The sequence below is a fragment of the Rhinolophus sinicus genome, chromosome 7, assembly GCF_057876585.1.
Source record: "Rhinolophus sinicus isolate RSI-liver-muscle chromosome 7, RSI-T2T, whole genome shotgun sequence".
Lineage (NCBI taxonomy): Eukaryota > Metazoa > Chordata > Mammalia > Chiroptera > Rhinolophidae > Rhinolophus > Rhinolophus sinicus.
This window is the reverse complement of record NC_142507.1, coordinates 43034139-43054705: the sequence shown is the minus strand read 5'-3', so window position 1 is coordinate 43054705 and position 20567 is coordinate 43034139. Positions and strand designations below refer to the sequence as shown.

At 54.7% G+C, this 20567-nt stretch overlaps 1 protein-coding gene across 3 annotated transcripts; it reads right to left on the bottom strand.

The window, feature by feature from the left end:
• Positions 1-588: 588 nt before the first annotated feature.
• CSF1 (colony stimulating factor 1) lies at positions 589-19387 on the bottom strand. 3 transcript variants are annotated; one of them, XM_019730482.3, is made up of 9 exons: positions 19176-19387; positions 15905-16027; positions 14574-14636; positions 12836-13000; positions 9520-9667; positions 7334-8346; positions 6698-6750; positions 6288-6346; positions 589-2684 (listed from the first exon to the last, which is right to left on the bottom strand). In XM_019730482.3, exons 1-8 carry the CDS (start codon positions 19212-19214, stop codon positions 6301-6303), a joined length of 1650 nt encoding a protein of 549 aa, XP_019586041.3. In that variant the 5' UTR covers positions 19215-19387; the 3' UTR covers positions 589-2684; positions 6288-6300. The 3 variants fall into 3 exon arrangements, with proteins under 3 accessions (XP_019586041.3, XP_019586044.3, XP_019586043.3); XM_019730485.3 differs by having other exon boundaries at positions 1462-2684; positions 7334-7455; XM_019730484.3 differs by lacking the exon at positions 589-2684 and adding an exon at positions 4546-5430.
• Between the last annotated feature and the right edge of the window lie 1180 nt (positions 19388-20567).

The window sequence follows — 20567 nt, the reverse complement described above, 5'->3', positions numbered from 1 at the left end:
TGCCTCCGGAGTGTTTGGGCTACCATCACTCTGGCCTCCCCAACACCCCTCTGTCCTTGGAGGGCTGCATCCTTGGTCTCCTCTCCAAGTAGGAAGATCAGGCCCTAAGTCCCCTCACACAGCCTGCTGGCTCTCCCCCTCCTGCCAGCATCACCCAGTTCCCAGCCCAGAGACAATGCCCATTCACCTCAGAGCCCTGCCAGGGCCTGGCCAGCTCCTCCCCTGGACAGCAGGGGTCAGTGGTCAAGAAACCTGGTCCTTGGAGGCCCCTGGGCCCTTGGACAGAGCCCAACCAGCCATTTTCCCAGGCTGGGCTAGGCTGGGCTGGAACAGGGGCTGGTGGCCAGGCCTGAGGTTTGGCTGGTTTCTGTCCGTTTTTCTATTAAACAGATATGCAAATGAGGGTGTTTGGGACAGCACTAATACAGGAGACTTTGGTAAGAAGGCTGGAGCTTGCAGAGAACCTTCTTTTCCCAGGTATCTTGGTAAAAGCTTTCTTTCTGATCTGGGGCTCATCCAGCACTGCATGAGCCCACTCCCATTTTTGCCACCCACACGCCAAAAGCAACTTTTCTCATGAGTCACACGTGGCAGCTTATGCACTTCTTTTATTATTAAATATATAAGCAGCTTCCTATTTTTTAAATAGATATTTAAATGACTTTATATAAAATAATTCACCACTTCCAAGTATAAAAACAAAATCTCACAGTGTGTGAGCCAATGTTCCCTCTCAGCTTTCTCAGAGAAAAAGATGGGGGTTCCTGTGCAGGTGGCCGGGGGAGACATCCAGAGGTGGCTCTGGGCCCCTCCCGCTCCTGTGTCAAGAAAGTAAATCCAACCCATTGCAGAAGCTCTTTGCTTTCTTGACTTTTAAAATACTATATGTTTGAGGGGTGGGGGTAGAGGAAGAATGACTTTTTTTCTGTGTGTTTTTTTCCTTCCATTTTTAAATACATATTTTCTAGTATCAAATATAGAGTCTGTGACTAGAAGAAGAAGCCCTTTGGGGAAAGGCCTCAGTTGTCCTTCCCTCAGCTGTTAGCAGCAGGCAGGGAGGTGGGGCCTGCAGAACCTCGCTTTCTAGGGCAGGAAGGGAAGGTCAAGGGCCCCAGCCCAATAGCCAGGTAGGGTGGGGTCTCCCAATGGAGAGCCCAGGGTAGTAGGAGAGGAGAGACACAGCAGCACAAAGGGACCAAGGGCACTTGAGAGCCCTGTCACCAGCTGCTCAGCACTAGAGCCTTAGCCATGGCAGCTAAGGTCCTTAAGGCAGACTTGAAAGCAGATGCCTGGACCCTCCCGATCCCTCTTCCACCCTGGCTTGCCTGGTCAGAGAGATGGTGGTATTGGGTAGGCGGCTGTGAGAGCTGGAGGGCTTCTAAGAGGGACAACCCGTTCAGCCCCAGGTGCCTGCTGGCAGCCGCCTTGCAGCTGTGGTTGGGGCAGGGGTTCACTACAGGGCAAGAGACAGGGCTGGGGGGTAAAGATGCCTCCCCCAACCTCAGGGCCATCCCCATAATTCCAAAGACCCATTTTCAGTCAGCTCATCCTGCCATTTCTCCCTGTGTCTGCCTCTGCTTCCCCTCCCTTTGTTCCTCCCGCTAGTCACTTCCCTGTTGGGAATGTCAAAGTGCAAAATGCAGAAACCTGGGCCAACAATACAGCCTAAAGACCAGCTCTGGCTGGAGGCCCAAGCAGTTCTCCCACTCTGATCCACCCTGGGGAGGCATAGGCTGGGTCAGCAGAAGGTCAGGGCTCAGGGGCTCCCTCAGTCGACAGGCGAGGCCGGCTCAGGCACTCAGTGCAGGAAGCTGGGGGAGAGGTTGGAGGGGCGGGAGGACGGACAGATGCTCGCTCACAGGGACGGACGGCAGGCCGTACAGCAGGCAGATTCAGTATTCACAGTGCAATGGCTTCCTTCATGAGGGGAGCCTCTGCGCGGCATCCGGGAGAAGCTCTGGAAGGGCTGGAGGGACAGCAGGGCAGAGGCCAGACTTGGTCTTCACCTTGGCATCACCAGCTCAGCCAGGCAGCTCCTGAGGGCAGGGCTGGCCTCCCCTGTCCACCTGGCAACCAGCAGAGGACACGTAGGCAAGTGGAGGGCGTAGACCCGTTTCGGGCTGTCAATGGAGACCTGCAGGCCTTCTCTTCCCGTCTTTCGGGCTGCACACCTTTCTGGGAATTCAGCCGACGCTGTCCCACCCTGCAAATGTCATCCTTCTCTCTAGACACAAGTCCTTGCTTGTTGGCGCAGGGATCCCTTGGCACCCTACCAGTGGGTCCTCTGGGCACAAGGGCTCTTCCATTCCTCAGTGCCCACACTGTTCTCCCACATCCACGGGCCTCTGGGTCCCTGGCCCAGGTGTCGGATGGAGGGGAGTGGGAGAAGAACACAGCCCCTGAGGGGCAGAGGGTCCTCAGCCGGGCTTGCCAGCCTCCCTCAAGTGGACGGGAGCCTCCAGGGCCCACGATAAATATCAGCAGCGTGGGGGGCATCCTCCGGCCCCCTTAGTGCAGAGTCTGAGGGTCTAGGATGGAGGCACCCCAGCCTGGTTGCTCTGGTCTAGTCCTGGGAGGCAGGAGCTCTCATGGTGGGCAGGCCATATTCCTAGGAGAATGGCTGGGGAGGAGGGAGGCGGATGCCCCCATAGTATCTCCACGGAGAGACTGTCCTGTGCGCCCAGCTGTAGAGGAGAGAAAGAAAGGAAGGTCAGCCAAGTGGGAGTGGAGGGAGGGGTCACTGAGGACATGGGTGGGATTAGCATTAGCGTTCCTGTGGGCTGTTTGGGGTGCTACAGGGAGGACTTCCTCCCATCCGTTCCCTCCTCTTCCCAGCCACCCCAGACACCGCAAGGGACCAGGCAGCTTTCTCTGGCAGTAGTCCAAGCCACTGGCCAGACTGTCCTCACCTCCTACCTCCTTCTGGAGAACCAGAGACCACAGAGGGAGGTAACGGGGCCTGGTGGAGGTCTGAGCAAGGCCGGGGGCAGAGGCCGTTGCTCAAGCAGTGGGGTGTGACAGGTAGGGAAGGGGGCACTGGAGTGTGGCTGGACCCTTCCTCAGACAAGAGCGTCTCGCAGGCCTTGGTCCAATGAACCAAGGGTGAATCCTGTCAACTGTAGCAAAGACGAGGAGTTTCTCATTCCCACCTCCACACTGTTCATCACAGAGGGTCATCACACACAATATTCAGAGGAGCAGAACAGTGGTAACTGAAGAGGAAGAACTAGAGGCAATTCTGGGACAAGGAAACTCCCTCCCTGCCGCTTGGCATACTCACTCCTAAACAAGCCTCCTTCTGGAGGGGCCTTCCTGCATCATCCATGGGAGTCAGGGCCCCGCTCACTCCCCACCCCTCCCCCGTCCTTGTCCCCTTGCCCGGCATCCTCAGAACGCTTTGTTCCCAGACCAGAAATCCCCTGGACTCCATCCAACCATCTGACTTTGGACCTTGTGTGGACCTCCTCTCCCTGACTGTCCATAGGCCCTCCTGGCAAAGCCATTGATGGGTAAAGAGGAAAGATGGGACCACAGCCTCTGGCTCCAAGCCCATTCCCATGCTCTGAAGGGAGAAGGAAGGGGGAGCCGTAAGCTGGATGTGAGCCATGCTGGGTACAGCTGGCCACAGGCCCTGCTGGGGCAAAGAGGGAAGAAGGACCAAGTGGGCAAGCTTCAGCCCACTGCCCTATCTCCTGGTTCCCTGGAGTGGAAGGGCTGGTGTCCGCGTTTTCTTTCTGAGGGTCCCTCTCTCATCTTTCTCATCAGAGCAGCAGTCAGTCTGGGGGCGGGCCCTGAATCTCCCTGAGACTCTGAGCACATGATCTGGAGAAGCCCTGAGGCTAGACCTACTGATCCAAGGAGGGGTCTGGATGTGGCCCCTGCCTTGGGTTCCGTCTGTCAGTGAAACCTTGAGGGGAGGAAGACGTGAGAGCAGGCATGCAGGGAGAAGAGAGTGGGAGCGTAGAAGAGATGGCACAGAGGCCGACCAGGGGGCAGTCCGAGGGTGGTACAGCATTGAGTCTTAGTCCATCTTCTGCTTACGAGTCCCACGGGGGTCTGGGCCATCCTCACAGTCCCGCCGGTGTTCCCGCTGATCCACTTACCGTACCGACAAACAAGGGCGACCCCAGGATTACAGATGTGTTACTTTTGCTCTTGTCTAAATAGGCTCCTCTGACTTTGAGCATTTGTCAGATCTCATATCTTCTCAGAGTGGCCCAGACATGTCACTCTACATGTGGGAAGGCCCTAAGGCACTTGCTGGCATTTGGCACGGGGGTAAGTGGAAACTAGAATGGGTCAGCCCAGCTAGTCTGCCAGTCAGCCAACCAGCCAGTCAGGCAATCAGCCTGCTAGTTAGTTAGTCAATAATCTCCCCAATCAACGACTAACCAGTTAGGCAGTTACCGGCCAGTCAACTGGTCAGTCAGTCACCCGACATGCTCATCAGCCAGTCAGTCCCAGTCCATTAGTTAACTGGTTAACTGGTCAGCCAGAAAGCTGGTCAGTTAGAGACAACTGGCCAAGTCAACTGGTCAGTCAGCCTTGAAGCCAGTCAGTCAACATTTATTGAGTTCTTGGCAAGTGCAAAGAAGCCATCTTTGTATTGGAACCCAGGACAGAAAAAGAAATGCCAAAAAAGGTGGAAGACACAGTCCCTGCCCTCAAGGGGCTTACAGCCTTTTTAGGGGTGCCAAATGTACACACGCACATAAAATAAGAATGTTCAAATGTATAAAAACAATATCCAAATAAGTGCAAATCGAAATGGTATTTAACAAATACAAAAGAGCAGAGGGGGATGAACTAAAGGAGCAACCAGAAGGTAGTGGAGGAAAACTTCCTGCCACTAACTGTGGATACAGGGGAAGGAAGGGAGGGAGGGCGGGGCCGCCTGGAGCCACCGGCAGGCGAGGCTCACGTCCTTATCAACAACATTGGCAAGGACCACAGACGGCATCAATCAGTGTGCAGGAGATGCACGTGGGAGGGCGAGGAAGCCAGAATGAGGACAGAAAACAATTTCCACAGGCTCAGGTGACGGGCAGACACCAACCGCGTGGTTTTCACAGGGGTGACTATAAACTGCACTTTGGTTGAAACAGTTAAGTTGTCCAAGTACAGGATAGACAGCTGGGTTTGACAGAGGTTTACGGGAAATGGAACTAGGGGTTTTAATAGACCACAAGCTCAACATATGACAACAATACGATGCAGTTGTTTGAAAAACAAAAAACAGAAAAACTAATGCAATCTTAATCTGTGTAAATAGCAGAACACTGTCCAGATCAAGGAAGGTAACAGTCCCACTGTACTCTGAGCTGGTCAGACAACGTCTGGAGCACTGTGTCGAGGGCTGGGCGCCACATTTTCAGAGGGACATTGAGAAACGAGTGTGTCCAAAGGAGGGCGACCAGGATGGTGAGGGGTCTGAAAACCATATCATATAAGGAATGTTTGAGGGACTCGGCCACACTTAGCTTAGAGAATTCTTAAAGGGGACATGGATAACTGATTTTAGATATTGGGGGGGGGGGGCTCTTGTGAGAATAGGAAGATGGTCATAGGGGGAGCCAGTTATGCTTCTCATGAGGAAGAAGGTCCTCACAGTGCTTTTGGGAGATGGCAGGGAGCTTGCCTGAGTCTGAGAGTGTGTAATTTGAAGCTGGGTGACTCCTTGTCAGGGATGCAGAGAGGGGAGGCCCCTTTGGAGTGGGACGCTAGGCCAACTGACCTCTGAGAGCCCTTCCAAGACTCTAAGATTCTATGGCTCCATGAATCTAAAAGCAGGGAAGCAGAAATGATCTTGTCTGGGGAGAAGGGTCAAATCAAGGTGCAAGCAGAGAGGAAGCTGGCAAGAGATGCACGTTAGGGGCAGCTCCTGAAGGAGCTTGGGAGCCAAGCTGAGAACAGTGTGTTGGCGATTCACAGCTACTGAAATACCCCAGGAGGGTAAAGACCTTACACAAGAAGATGTTGGTTGTTTTGGGTTGGAAGATGCCAGCAAGACTAGAAGCCCAAGGCAGAAGGAATAACCAATGCAGAGGTAATAGTGCCTGGCCTCGGATGGGACGGAGGGAATGGAGGTGCTGTGGGGAGAGCTGAGGACCCGGAAAGGAGAAGGTTGGCCAGCCCTGGTGATGGATGGGAAAGGGAGTAGGAAAGAGGGGCGCGAGTCAAGTCTGTGGGCCTCAGGGGAGCTGGTGGTATCACCAACAAGTTAGGGTGACTGAAAAAGGATGTAGCTAGTTTTAAGGGATGGAGAGAGATCCAAAGCAGAGTCTTACCTTAGAATTCCCTCTACACTGGCAGTTCCACCTGTCTGTCTTCATTCTGGGTCAGGGGGCTGTGGGCAGAACACAGGGCTGGCATAAGACTTCAGTAGCAACTGAGTAGTGAGGGATCCCCCTAAGTTTGCCTCCCAACCCCCTGCACATGTGCTCCAGCCCTCTCAGATTTAGAAGACCCGGAAATGCCTAACCCTAAGAAGAAATCAGGAAATATCCCAGATATCTAGGAAAGAAGAGACACTCTTCCTCCTCTCCACCCCTCCTCCTGTTCTGAGCTGTATTTTCTCAGAGCAAGTGGGAGAAAATCTCCCCCAAATCAAGAGGAAATAAACGCCAAGACAAGCCAGGCCACTAGTTTCTACAGAGCACCCACCCCTCCGCCCCCCCAAAAAACCCACAACTCTCACCTGCCCTCTGGTCGCTCCATGGGAGAATCTACTGTCTGAGGTGCTTGGTGGCTCTGGGGACAGAAAAGAGCAGGCTCACTGAGGAGCTAGGGTAGGCTGGGGGGACCATAGCCCCATCCCCAGGCAGGGCCACCCAGGGAGTCAATGAGACAGTTGCCAAAGTCTCCCCCAGGTACCCAGAAGTGGGGATCAGCCCGAGGGCCAGGGGAGCTCCCTGAAGCCTCTCTGCTGGCGATGCCCTATCTCCCCCACCTGCACAGGCTGCCTCCTACCCTAGGGTGCTTGGGCCCAGGCTCTGCAGAGCCCCCAGAGAACACCTTTCCCTGGCACTCACACAGCATCGCTTTCCTCCCATCTGGGTTCTCAGCCTGCTGTTGGCCTAAGAATATTCTCTCCCACTCCCTGTTGCTCCGTCCCTTCCCCTTGACTTTATAGCTTGAACCCTCCCCATTCTTAAAAAAAAATCCCTCCATTTCAACACCCCCTCCTCTGTGCTCAGACTCCTGTCTCAGGGTCTGAAGAACCCAGGCTGAACCCACGCGGACCTCCCACCAGCTGGACCTGCTCCTCCACCCGACCGACCGACCGTGCCACTGTCCCCAGGAGATGCCCTCCTGTCCCTCAGGCTTTCCTTACCCGCCGCCTGCACCTGTAGAACAGTAGGCCACCAGCGGCCAGCAGGGCCAGGATGACTCCAGGTACCAACAGGCGGGAGACACGCTCCGGGGTCTGGGGCTGGGGCGCGGGCAGCTCATGGCCTGCGTCAGTCAAAGGAATGGAGTTAAAATTGGCCGGGGGCCTAGCCGCCCCCTCACTTGCTCCTCCTTCCAGCTCTGTGATGCTCCTCCGGTCCCTGGTGCTCCTCTTGCCCTCCAGCGCCCCAAGAGGCAGCACATTGCCCCAGGAGTGGCTGCTGGGAAGCCTTGGCTGAGTAGAGAGGGTGGAGGGACCGTTGAGGCCGTGAGGGCGCAGTGATGAGGCGCTGGCAGGGGCTGGCTCTTGCTGGTCTCTGGGCGGGGCAGGCGGACGGTCTGTCTTCTCAGGGGTGTGACTCCAGGCCTGGCCAGTGGATCTCACAGGACCCACCTTGGGCAGGGCGGTGCCAGTTACATATGCTGGCTGCAGACCCTTTGCCAATCGGAAGAGTGGAGAAGTTGCTGAGAAACGGTTGCTTGGTCTGGTGATCTCTGCCTGGATTCTACCTTCTCCTGGCCTGGAGGAGGAAAGCTCTGCCCCTTGGGGTACAGAACCCTCACTAGCCTCTCCGGAGGCCTCTTCCAGGGCCCAGTTAGTGCCCAACACAGAGTTAAGAACGTCCTCCATCCCAGAGATGGGGGCACCGACAGAGGAGCGGGGCTGAGGTGAGTCTCCGGTGGGGCTGCCCTCGATGCCTGGGGTCTCTGGTGACTCAAAGCTCTGGCAGGTACTCCTGGGTGGTCGCTGCTTGGCACTGCCCAGGTCCACTGTGCGAAGGTGCTGCTCACTGGACAAGAAGGAGCTGTCCTCTGTCCCCTCAGAGTCAGCCCAGGTCAAGCCAGCCATAGGAGCTATGGAGGGGGCAAGGGGCTGCTGAGGGGAGACAGAGGCCAGGTCACTGCTAGGGGTGGCTTTGGGGTACAGGCAGTTGCAATCAGGCTTGGTCACCACATCTGAAAGAACCATAGAAAGAGGGAGAGAGAAAGACGGGGAAGAGATAGAGTCACCAGCCTCCAGAACAGCTTTCCCAGAGCGGGTTGAGAGGGGGATATGGGTCTGGGGGGGCCCCTCATCCCCTAACTCAGCCCTGGGACTGAGGAGAGGACAGGACTGGAGGCGATGCTCATGACGCTGGCTATAAGCAGGGAAGGTGCAAACTGCAGAGAACAGAGAGTGGGGTTTAGAGGCACAGGCGGAGGGTTACGGTCAGCGAGGACAAGAGAACAGCCCTTCCTGCAGCTCCAGCTGGCCAGATGCCAAGCCAGGGCTGCTGCCCAGGAGGTTGAGCAGTGGCCTCCAGGACTAACACAAGACACCCTCAAAGCCCAAAGACAATATGTTGGCTGGAAGCAGCAAGGTGGTTTCATGCACAGCAAGGGACCACACAGCCGCAGCCACAGGAAGAAACAGGCTGGGGCTGGAATGTGGCCAAGGCTTGAGGCCTTGACATTGAAGCAAAGACATTGGACTTAGCCACTGGCAGGTGGTAGGGCCTCAGCCTCTGCCTCGGGCAGCAAGGTTGTATGTAGGACGGCACACGTGGCACAGGACGCAGAGACGAAGACACGCAGAGTATACATGTGTGCACTGGGAGACTTTGAATGATGCTCAGACTTCAAATCCAGCCTGTCCCTTGAGGGGACACTCAAAGCATCCTGAGGACTTCTGCAGCCAGGGTATCCTGGTGGTTCGCAGCAGAGCTCCTGGAGCAAGGGCCCTGACTCCCAGATGGAGCTTCGGCTCTCTCCATGGAACCCCCCACACACATTCAGCCAGACTGTAGAGCTGGTGGGGAAAGCCTCGGTGCCTACAGGGCTCTCCAGAGGGGCCCCCTTTTCCATTCCCTAATCTCACAGCCACAAGCATGATCCTTCTTGATGTCTTGACATGCAGACATATGTAGGTGTGCATGCACACACATGTCAGAACAGACATGTGCCTGGGACCACCCAGAGGTACATGAAGCCACATATGTACACGAAACAAGCACATCTACACACACAGAGGCACGAGTAGCAGCCAGGCTGCCTCCCGGGAGTCCCTCCAGCCCCATGTCACCTCCCAGTCCCTGCTCTGCTCCACACACCTTCCCCCAGCCCACACTTTCTGGCCCCCTCCAGACTTACCTTGTCCGACGCATTCAGCAAAGCTGGTGCTGCAATTCTTGCTGAAAATGTTCTGGTCCTTTTTAAGGAGAGTCTTTGTTTCGTTAAAAACATTCTTGATCTTCTCCAGCAACCAGAGGGGCGTCTCATGGAAAGTTCGAACACAGGCCTGGAATGAGAGCAGGGCCCCCCTTCGTGAGGGCGAGGATTGGCCCCGTTCTCTAGATTCTTTGTCAAATTCCCTTGGCCTTTCTCACATCTGTCTTCTTTTTCTCTTTCATTTTCTCCCTCCTCTCTGCCCTGGTTTGCAGCAGAATCAGTCTGAGGCCATGAGGTATGTCACTTATTCATGGATCCATATATATATTATATATATATACATGTATATATATATATATACATATATATATGTATATATATATGTATATATAAATATATATATTCCAAGCATGTGGTAATTACCTGGGAATCATGCAATGAATGAGAGACGTGGTCCCTGGCCGAGTTGGACATTGAGTCCAGCAGGGCATGGGCACTAAATCCATTGTCACAAGTGCAGTGAGCCCTGTGAAGAAATACTGAATGATCCTAAATAAGAGCTCAGGGCAAAGATCCCCAAGGAACCAACTGAAAGATGATCAAGGGTTAACCAGGAAAGGAGACAGGGTTGGCAATGGGAATAGACTGTGCAAAGGTCCTGAGGTAGGAAAGAGCCTGAACTGTTGACAGACTGAAAGAAAGCTAGAGTGGCTACAGTACTGCCATACAGGAGGAGAGCGGAGAGAGATGCAACTGAGAGAGGTCAGCAAGGGCAAGGGCCTGCAGGGCCTTGTTGGCCAGGTCAAGATCTGCTAACCTGATCCACAGAGCAAAGAGAAAACATTTGAGAAGTTGTTGGGGAGGTGGGTGGGTGGCGCCATGGTGTAGCGAATGGCCTGGAGCAGGCCATGGGCCTGTGGGCCCCGCTCTGGTGTTGGTGTGTCTTAGAAGGAGGGCAGAGGCTACCCCAGCCCTGTCTGTTGAGCTACTTTTCTCACTTCTGCTCTGGCACCCAGGCTCCCCACACGCGCTGGAGCTCTGAGAAACTTCACACACCCCTGGTACTCCTCCCTCTCTTAAGTGGCTCCTTCTCAGTCTCCTTAGCAGGCTCTCCATCTCCACCTGACTTCTAAATGCTGGCATTCCTCGGGGCTCAGTCGTGGGCCCACCTTTCCTTTCACACCAGACAGTGCCATGCATGTCCATGGCTTCATCTACGGCCTACTTGCTGATAACTTCCAAATACCAAACGTTCCCTTAAACTGAGCCACCCGGGGAAGAACTAGGGGCTTTGCAAGGCTGTGAAGTCCTTGAAGGCATCTCTGTAGCCCATGGTCTGTGCACAGCAGGCCCTTAATAAATGTTTACCAGATAAATGATGAATGAACGTAGGGATGAGAAGGCCTGGGCCCGGCTCCATCACTCACCAGTTAGGTAACACTGGCCAAGTGAACTATCCAGTTTGGGCTCATTTCCTCATCGGCAAAGTCAAAACAATTTGTGCTAGCTTCCTGCAGGGCTGTTGTAAGAAAGAGATAAGCTGGCTGTCTCGCTTTTCTTCACGGGAAACCAGGAACCATCAGACAGAAGGTCCCAGATGCCCACCTGCCTCCACAGAGGCTGTGCCCTCTCTCCTCAGGAGCTCTTCATCCCTCCACAGCCATTTCCTCAGGAGACTAGCTCCTCTAGCTTCAATGGCTCCCTCCCTCCTGGAGTCGGTCCCCTCAGTAATAACCAGTGCCCACAGGGTGGGTGGCTTGTTAAAATACACATTCCTGGGCCCACCCACAGACCCAGTGAATCAGACTCTCTAGGTGTGCACACTGAAATCTGTATTTTAAATAAGTTCCCCAAGTGATTCTGGTGAACCTTAACATTGGAAAACAACAGCTTTAATACCTCTCTTATGAAAAAAAGCCTTCCTCTCTCAATCTCACACTTCCCCCGGCAATCTCTCCTTTTCTGCACCCTTTTGGAGCCAAACTACTCTACAGTGTTGCCTCCATTTCCTCTCTGTTCACCCAGATCTGCACCTGCTTCCAGCAGTGACCTCCACGTTGCCAAATCTAGTCTCTGGCTGGGACTTGCGCCTCCTGCTGGCCTCCCAGCCTTCCTACCTGCTCCCTACTTGCCATTCTCCGCACAGCAACCAGAGAGGAGGTCTCAAGCATTAAGTTAGATTAGCTCACTTGCCTGTTCACCACGGCTGCACCCGCACTTTAGACAAAATCCCACATTTTGGACCCCAGGTGATCTGGCTCCCATCTCTTCTCCTCTCTCCCTTTCTGCCCATCCTTTGGGTTCCTGAATGTACACGTTCCTGCTTACCTTAGGGCTTTGTGCATAGCATTCTCTGTTCTGGAATGTTCTGACCAGGCTTGTTGTTTCCTCACTTAACCCACCTATGGACCTCACATGAGTTTCTGACTCAGAAGCCTTCCCTGTCTCTCCCTCCCCACCCCCTTTTGGAATCCCGTTTCTCCCTCTCAGAGCCCTGTGTAGCTCTTCTTCATGGCTCACTGCCTCACCTCCCCCAGGCCTTCCCTCCCCTGGTTTTCTCTTCTGCAATGCAGCTATTGCCATCCGACAAACCACGTATTCTACTTACATGTTCTGTTAACTGTCTCACCACCCCCAAATGTAAGCTCCATGAATGTGGGGATTTTTGTCAGTGTTTGTTTCCCAGTGTCTAGAACAGTACCTGCTGCACAGTAGGCACTCATTAACCATTTGTTGAATGAATGAAATAGTCCTCAGGGTTTGTAATTCCTCTTATTTGTGCCCCTGTTTGTTTAATGGCTGCCAACCTCACTTCACTAGAAGCTCCATGAGGGTTGGAACTCTGTAGCTCTTGTTCATGAAGACATTGTGAAGGCCATGTTTCCCCCAAAATAAGAACTACCCTGCAAATAAGCCCCAGTTAAGATTGTCAGCCAGACGGGTGCATTTAGTACATTATGACGATGTTCCAGAAGAAGATGACATGACTGTATTTGAATAAATGTCAATTGTTGTACATGAAAAAATAAGACATCCCCTGAAAACACGCCCTAATGCGTCTTTTGGAGCAAAAATTAATATAAGACTCGGCCTTATTTTCTGGGAAACACAGTAGCACTGTGTCTCCTGAATGCTAAGTCCTTAGCAAAGTTTGTGGGAAGAAGAAAGGAAAGAGTGAGTGAGCAAACAGTGACGTGGAGTGAGGGAAGTGAGTGCACTCTGCACATGTGGGCAGGGAGGGGGCCCCCAGAGCCACCCTGTGCCTTTCCCCAGTGCTTCCAGCTCCGGACTCTCCTACCTTGTCCTGCTCTTCCCTGGGGAAGCAGTCCTGAAGCATCACAGAGAGTTCCTGGAGCGTTGCCAGGGCCTTGGCATTAGAGGTGTTGTCTTTGAAACGCATGGTGTCCTCCATTATGTCTTTCACCAGGAAAAATGCCTTCTTAAGGTAACACACCGGGTCTTTCTGAAAAAGGAGAACCTGGAGTTGATGGTCTGGCCAATGTGGCCTGGGAGTCCAGGCTTATGGCCAGATGGCCCCCATCCCAGGCAGATGGAGCGCTGCAGGCCGGCCACCCCCTCCCCCAGGGGAGGGCCCACACCACTCTAGTAGTAAGGAGGATGCTGCCCTCAGCTGGCCTTTCCTTCTCTCTCTTTGGGACCTGGTACTGCTGGGGAATGGGGTAGAGGGAAGGACATGTGGGTTCTGATTAGAGAGAACTTCGGGTGGCTGGGGGATGAGACTTTAGTCAGAATGGGAGTGCATAGGGAGGGTGGGTTCTGGAGAACTTCTCTCTCTCTCTCTCTCTCTCTCTCTCTCTCTCTCTCTCTCTCACAAAGAAAGTCCTTTACTATATGGTTCCTTCTAATCCTTCAGGCCGTAGAGGTACACCTCATGGTCCAAAGAATAACCTCAGTGTTTTGCCTCCCTGAAGACGACGGTGGTTGCCTCAAGAGAGGCTCTGCTTTAGCTCTGTATTCCCGGCACGTGGTCCAGTAGGTTCCCAGTAAATGCTTGTTAAGGTATGAGTGAGCGAATGAATGAAATACTGAGATTATTCTTTGGACTGAAAGCAGGGTCTCCAGTTCCAATGGAACTGTGTATGGGTCAGATGTGGAGAAACTCAGAGATGGGAGCAACCTCTGGGCATCATGGCAATTTTGTATGAAACACAAAGATGAACAAACAAAACAAGAGACAGGGTGGGGACACTTGGAAAGGCATTACAGGTATCAGGAAGAGCTTGTGCAAAGGCCTGGGAGCAGGAAGGAGCAGGGAATGGGCGAGTAGCTGGGGCTGTGCGTGGAGACTGGAGCTTGTAAACCCCAGGCTAAACAACCTGAGCTTTCTCCGGGAGTGAGGGGGGCTGCCTGACAGGTTTGATAAAGGAAGTGAAAGTAACAGGTTAGGGTTCCAAGAGGTCTCTTTAGTGGTGGGTTGAGGGGTGCATTGGCAGCAGGGAGCACATTTCGGATGTTCTTTAAATTGTCCAAGCAAATAATGGAGTGGGGCTGGGGCAGGACCCAGAGCTGCTGGGAGGCCAAACCAGTAGAACTTGGTGTCTGGTTGAGGGTGGGGCAGGAAGAGGAAGTAAGGGGCTAGACTGACCCCCTGGCTGCTGGCCTGCCTGCTGGATGTAGGTGACATACTTAAGCAAAGCATGTGACCCAGAAGACATATTGTTTTGCCTTAGGCTCTAGAGCCAACCTGCCCGGGTTCACATCAGGCCTTTACCGCTGTGCTCCCTTAACCTCTCTGGGGACGATAAACAAGATGAGTGTACCACACAATAGTTCATCAGGATTAAATTAGTGAAGTGCCTGGCACATAGTAAGACCTGACATGCGCTAGGGACCAGGAGAGGGGAGCAGCACGGGAATTGAGCCCCTCACTCTGCCTAGCCCTGGACCCTGGAACCCACAGGGATCCCCATACCCTCACCCTGCCCAGCTTTAGGATTTCTCCGGCCTTCACACTACCACATATACCCACCCTGGGAAGTGCATACCACTGCGCCTTGTAAACAGCCATAACTCACCAACTGTTCCTGGTCTACAAACTCAAAGTCAATTGAACACGAGGTCTCCATCTGACTGTCAATCTGTAAGAGAGAGCCGGCCAGTGGTAGAAGGGTGTCTGCAGCTTGACTGAACTTGCCTAACAATGGGGACTAGAGTTCCTGGGTGGACGAGGGTTTGATCCTTATCCACCTTCCCACCAACCACACCTGGAAAGACAGGGCCAACGCTAGGGGAAGACCTGTGCCTCCCATGTGCCCAGCGGAGGGCTGTAGAAGAATAAGAAGTCTCTTCTTCTACCTCCCACTCCATGAAATCTGACAGGTGCCAGCTAGTTATAGGGAAGAACTATTTAATAAAGGATATGGGACAAAATCTCCTGTGGGAGGTAGTGAGCTCCCTGTCATGGAAGGAATTCAAGCAGAGGCTAGATGAGTTCTGGGGATTCAGGATCTGTAGGGGCTAGGGCCAGATGCCCTGAAAGCCCTCCTCGGCCCCCAGAGTAGTGGTTCTGTGATTCTAAGCCTCAGAGAGTACTGTGGCTCTAGGTCTACTTTGAGTTGCTGCGGCAGCTTCATGCAGGAGAAGTGTAGGGGTAAGAGAGGCAGGAGGCCCAGCCCCAAGCGCAGGGCCCTGGAGCTAGCCTTCGCCAATAGTGCCCCACCCTGCCTGGCTGGCCAGAGAGATGGTAAATTCTCTTCTGAGCAGGACAGCAGCCATGACAGCAACCTGATTCTGCTTGGCTGAGCCATGTTTGGAATTGTTGACGATTCTGCTGGCCCAATTAGCATGAAGCACAGGCTCCTTCACTGCCCTGGGTGAGCAGGCCATCTCAGCTCCAGGGCTCAGGCAAGAACCAGGGACGTGAGGGCGGAGGGCAGCGAGTTAGGCAGGAGCCTCCCCTCCAAATCTGGCTGAGGCCCTGGGTGACAGGCTGGCAGTACATCTGGGAGTCCGGGAGCTAGAGGCAACATCTGGACACAACAGGCAGCCTGGGCTGGCTCCTTAGAGGAAGCATCCTACTGGGGGACAGACGGCAGGCCTAACAAGCCTTTACATGGTCCACGATTAACATTCCAGGCAATCATTCACCCAGACAACCAGCTAGAAGCCCACTCTGTCTCCTGCCTGCAGGGGAGCCAGCCAGGGCTTCAGGGTTGGAGGGGAATGGGTCAGAGGCCCTGACTTTGAGAAGGTCAATGAGGGGAGCATCATGGGAGCTGGGTGGGGGCCACGAGCCATGTCCTGCACAGCCTTGTTTCTCTACCTGCCACCCCTCTCTGACCCTGCTCCCTGGCTTCTGCCTCAGTTTCCCTAGCAGGGAGAAGGGTAGGTATGGCCACACACTCACCAGCTGCTGCAGGAGCCGCAGGTGTCCATCCCCAATCATATAGCTACAATTCTTCAAGTCCTTCTCGGTAATACTCCTGCTCACCAGGAGACAGACCAGCAGCAGCCGGGCGCCCAGCCATGTCTGTGATAGAGAGGGTGTCATTTCTCCCCGTCTCTCACTCTCCCCAGAAACCCCATGCCCTCATACCTACAAGGCTACAGGCTCTTTTCCTCACCCCAGGATGCAGTGTTCCCCAAATCCAGCTTTCTCAGGACTGCCTAACAGCTATGACACAACCTTGCTCTCTCTCGATAACAACCCAAATGTCATCTCCTCCAAGAAGCTTTCCCAGATTAACCCAAGCCAAACCTTACTATACACTGAACTTGTAGTGAAGATCTGGGAGGTACACTACCAGTCTAAATTCCAATTCCACAGGAAACGCCTTGACTGCAGCACACATGTCTACCCATTATTCTGTTCTGACAACATCAAACACTGTGCTCAAATCCATGTTCATGTACCGGCTTCCAGACTTTGAGCCGGAGACATTTCCTGGCCCTTCCTCCCACCTGATTCCACACTGGTCTGGCTCTGCTACTGGGAAAACCAAGGGCCCAAACTCAGTTTTACTGGGAACCTATCCCATGCCAGAGACCTTTGGAGCCCTGAGTGTGTGTATATCAAAAGGAGCCCAACCAATTGACCAGAGGCAGGCAGCAGTACCAGCTCTCGGCCATGCCCGGCGGGCCCCTGCCTGTCAGAGGCCCCATCAGGCATCCAGTCAGCTAACTCTTTACATGGCAAGGACATTCCTGAGATCTCTCCCCTCTTTCAGCACCCACCTGGCCCAGTAGCTGCTCCCCCTGAGTGACAGGACTGGCTCCTGACACCCTGTCATGCCCCTTCCTTCCTCTCTTCCTCCTCCTCACCCCTTAGCCGTCTCCCTGGCCCTAAGTCTCCCCTTCTCCAGACAGAGGTAGAGAAAAACCCTTGGGCTTTCTTTCCCCAGCTGGAGGTTGCCTCCTGGCAGCTGATGCCCCCAGATCCAGGGACATGCTGTCAGGGTGGGGTGAGGGCTGGCACCTTCCTGGGCTCTAGGCTCTGCCTTGGTAATCCAGATGATGGGACAAATACTGCAAATAAATAGCACATTGGAAAAACACAGGGAGGCTGTGACACAGCCCACAACAACCTGCTGATTTATATATAAATAAAAGCCCAAATGTTTGCCAGCTCGTCCCAGGGAGGAGAGACCCTGGCCGGGCTACCAGCGAGGCTGCAGAGAGGAGGGACCTCAGTGAGACCTTGAAAGATGCGGAGACGTTGATGGCAGAGAGAGGGAGGGTGAGGCCGGGAGGGAAGAGGCACAGGATGGCCCAATGCCATTCAGCACTGGCATGGGTGAGGGTCCTGGCCTGACCTAGGGAAGGGAGAGTGTAGAAGGGGGCACCTTTGGGCTGTGTTGGGCAGTTGAGGAGGTAGCCCCGGGTGGAAATGACTGCCCAGGTCCTCAGGAACCTCTGGTTCAGGGCCCACTAGAGGAAACGGGAACATGCAGAAGGTATGTCTGCTCCAGGCTGGCTGCCACTGAGGCTCTGCGCCCGGTGTGACTGGTATGGAGGAAAGGGCCACAGGGAGGGGATGCTCAGGAAGACATCCTTGCCACAGCACTTCAAGACAGTGATGCTTCGGGACAGCAAAGGGAGGACAATGCTTAACCCCAAGGGCAGTCTGGTTTTGGAGCTATTTCAGGCTTTCGTGTGGGATGAGTGCAGCCCCCGTGAGGGACACCGACTTTAAGGGTGCCAAAGGGGGCCACCCCTGCACCTGGGTCCCAATTTTGTCTCAGAGGGGGATCTGGACTGGCACCAAAGTGTTAACATTCTAGCGTGTATCTGGCTGGGCTGTCTCTTCTCCTGCTTCTTTCTTCTTCCTACTCACACCAGTCTTGGCATCTGGGGCAGCCAGGAAGGAGACTCTGTTGCAGGCTCAGAGAGATGCTGGGACGTCTCAGCCTAGCTGTCCATCGTCTCCTGTCCCCATTCTGTTCCATCTTCCCCATCAATAAGGTCCCTGGAGAGACCTTGGCACGATGGGTCCTTGGGCTGCCCTGTCGAAAACTACCCCCCTTTTCTGTTTCTTTTTTACTTTCCACATGGTCTCACCTCCAGCTCCTTATTTTGTCCCTGCTGCTTCTCACCTTGCCCTCCAGGGCTTCCTCTCTCAGCTCTGTCTCCTCTCTCCCATTTGGGCTCTTCCTCCGCTGTGGCTCCGCTCTCCCTCTCCCCCAACCTGCAACTTCTTCCCTGCCCCTCCAAACATTTTTCTGCTTCACTCCCCCCCTATTTCTCCTGCCATTCTCCTCCAGGGTTCCACAGAAGCAAACCCATCGGGAGACCACTTACTGTTCATGAACGGTGCAGCCATGTACTTTCTAGGAGCTGCAGCAGCCGCTGCCCTCGGTGGGGGCAGGACTTTGCCGGAGCCGTCCTGAGCGGCCCCAGCCCCTGTCCACAGCTCCCCAGCACCAAACCCTCCTTCTACCTTCCTCTACCATCACCAAGCCCAGGATCTCTCCAACGGACTGCACCCGAGTTTGCAAGAAAAAGATTCAGCGCTAGCCCCAGGCAACTCTGGAGTCTAGTCCCCCCAAAACAGAATTGATCCAGCCACCCAAGTCCCCAACCGTTCCTGATTATGAGCTGTAACATGTAGAGGCTTGCCCAGCTCTTTCCTTCTGCCAGCAGTTCCTGGGCACAAGCCCTGGCATTCCATAAGTGGATGACCCTGAACTTTCTCCATCCAGAAGCGCCCACTCCCCAGCAGAGTCTGGAAGCATGTGCATGGCGGATGAGGAAGGTACCCACTGGGGAAGGTGCTACACTCAGCACACAGCCACTCCGCCTGTCCCTCAACGGTAGCCCGTCAGAAGGGAGAGAGGCAGGGGCCCCCTAGGACATGGAGCCCCTGCCCGTGGCTGCAAACCCCTTTCTCTCGCCAGCGAGTGGCTCAGTGTACCCCTCCGTGCAATGGGGTGAGTAGCCTTCCTTTCCCAGGGAAGCGCCGCAGCCCCAGGAGCAGCTGCAGGGCCGCCTCCGGTGTCAGCCCCAGTGCAACCCCGCCGCGCGGGCAGTCCGAACGCACGCAAAGATGGGCTGGCAACCGGAGCCCGCGGCCGCGGCTGGAGAGCCCCCGCAGCCTGAGTGCCGATGCTGTTAGGTTCAAGGGGCTGCGCCGGCCGCCGAGCTCGCGTCCAAGCCCACCCCGCGCCGTGGCCACAGCTTACCGTGGGAGGGCAGCGCCCGGCGGCGCCCCGCGCGGTCATACGGGCAGCTGGGTCCCGGCCCGGCGCGTCGGCCGCCCTTGCTCACTCGCTGGCTCGCTGGCCGCCGCCGAGTCCGCGCCCCGCCGAGGGCCGCACCGCTGTCCTGGGAGTGCGGAGAGCCGGCGGCGGCGTGGAGCGCACCAGGCTGACTTTCACTTTCCCCAGCCGGCTCCACCGGCCAGCTCCTCGGCACAGCCTTTTAAAGCGGAGTTTGGGGGCATGTGGTTTATGGGAAATCACCTTGGACAGGCGCCAGACACACACACACGCGCACACACACACACACGCGCGCGCGCGCGCGCGCGCGCACTGACAGACACAGACACACTCGAGAGGCCCACTGAGCCGCCTCCCCGCCCCCACCCTTGGGCCGGGCTTCCCCGCCAGTCTTCCAGTGGCCTTTTCTTCTGTGCTCAACTCCAAAGCCTTCGGCCAAGGAACGCGGGCTCCACCGCCTCGCGCCCCTCGGCGAGCGCGCTGCGGAACCGAGCCTTTCCTTTCCTTTCCTTCCGTGCTTTCCAGGCGGATCCGGTGCTTTCTCCCTCTTTCTAACATTCCTCTCAAGGGACTTTCCCTTTAGGCCTGAAAATTCCCATATCTGACCAGGAAATGGGCTGAGAACAGGGACAAACATTGAAGACTGGAGTCTCCCCGGCTGTGCACGAAGCCGCACCTGGTGCAGCCTGAGTCAGCGGGTTTGCAGGCAGTCCCCTCTTTCCTAGGAGCACTCAAGCAGCCCTCCTGGGGTCTTGTCTCCGATTCTTGGGACATGGTCCAGGCAGGGAGGCTAGCTACCTGACCAGGAGGGGAAGGATTGTGTCCTGGGATAGGGGGCTGGGAGGCTCTGCTGTGTGCCAAGAGGCACTCTGGGCACTTGACCTGCGGGTGATGTAAATGCTGGCTGGTACCCATGCTCCCTGCTGATTGCTAAAACATGGGGCGATTAGCACCTGGCCTCTAGATTTCCCTTGGAGCTTTTGGAAATGCATTTACTGAGAAGATTAATCACGTTTTGTCTCTACATAAAATGACTCTAACGGAGGCCTAATAAGATGAACCTATTAATTATAACGCCAACTTCAGGAGCTTTTTCTTTCTTCGTTATGATTCAATGTTTCTTTTCTTTTTTTTTACTTTTTTTTAAATATTAGTTTCACGTTTTTATGATTCAATGTTTCAATCCCATTGTGAGACCACCTATGCCCACCTCCTGGGAAATACATGATATGGGGCCTAGCCTGGAAGAGGCATCTCTTGTCACGCGTTCCAGCCCCAAGCAGTCATTTTATACTCAAATGCCCTTGCTCAGTACTGGTCCCTCTGCTTGGAATGCCCCTGGCCCCACCTGTGCTT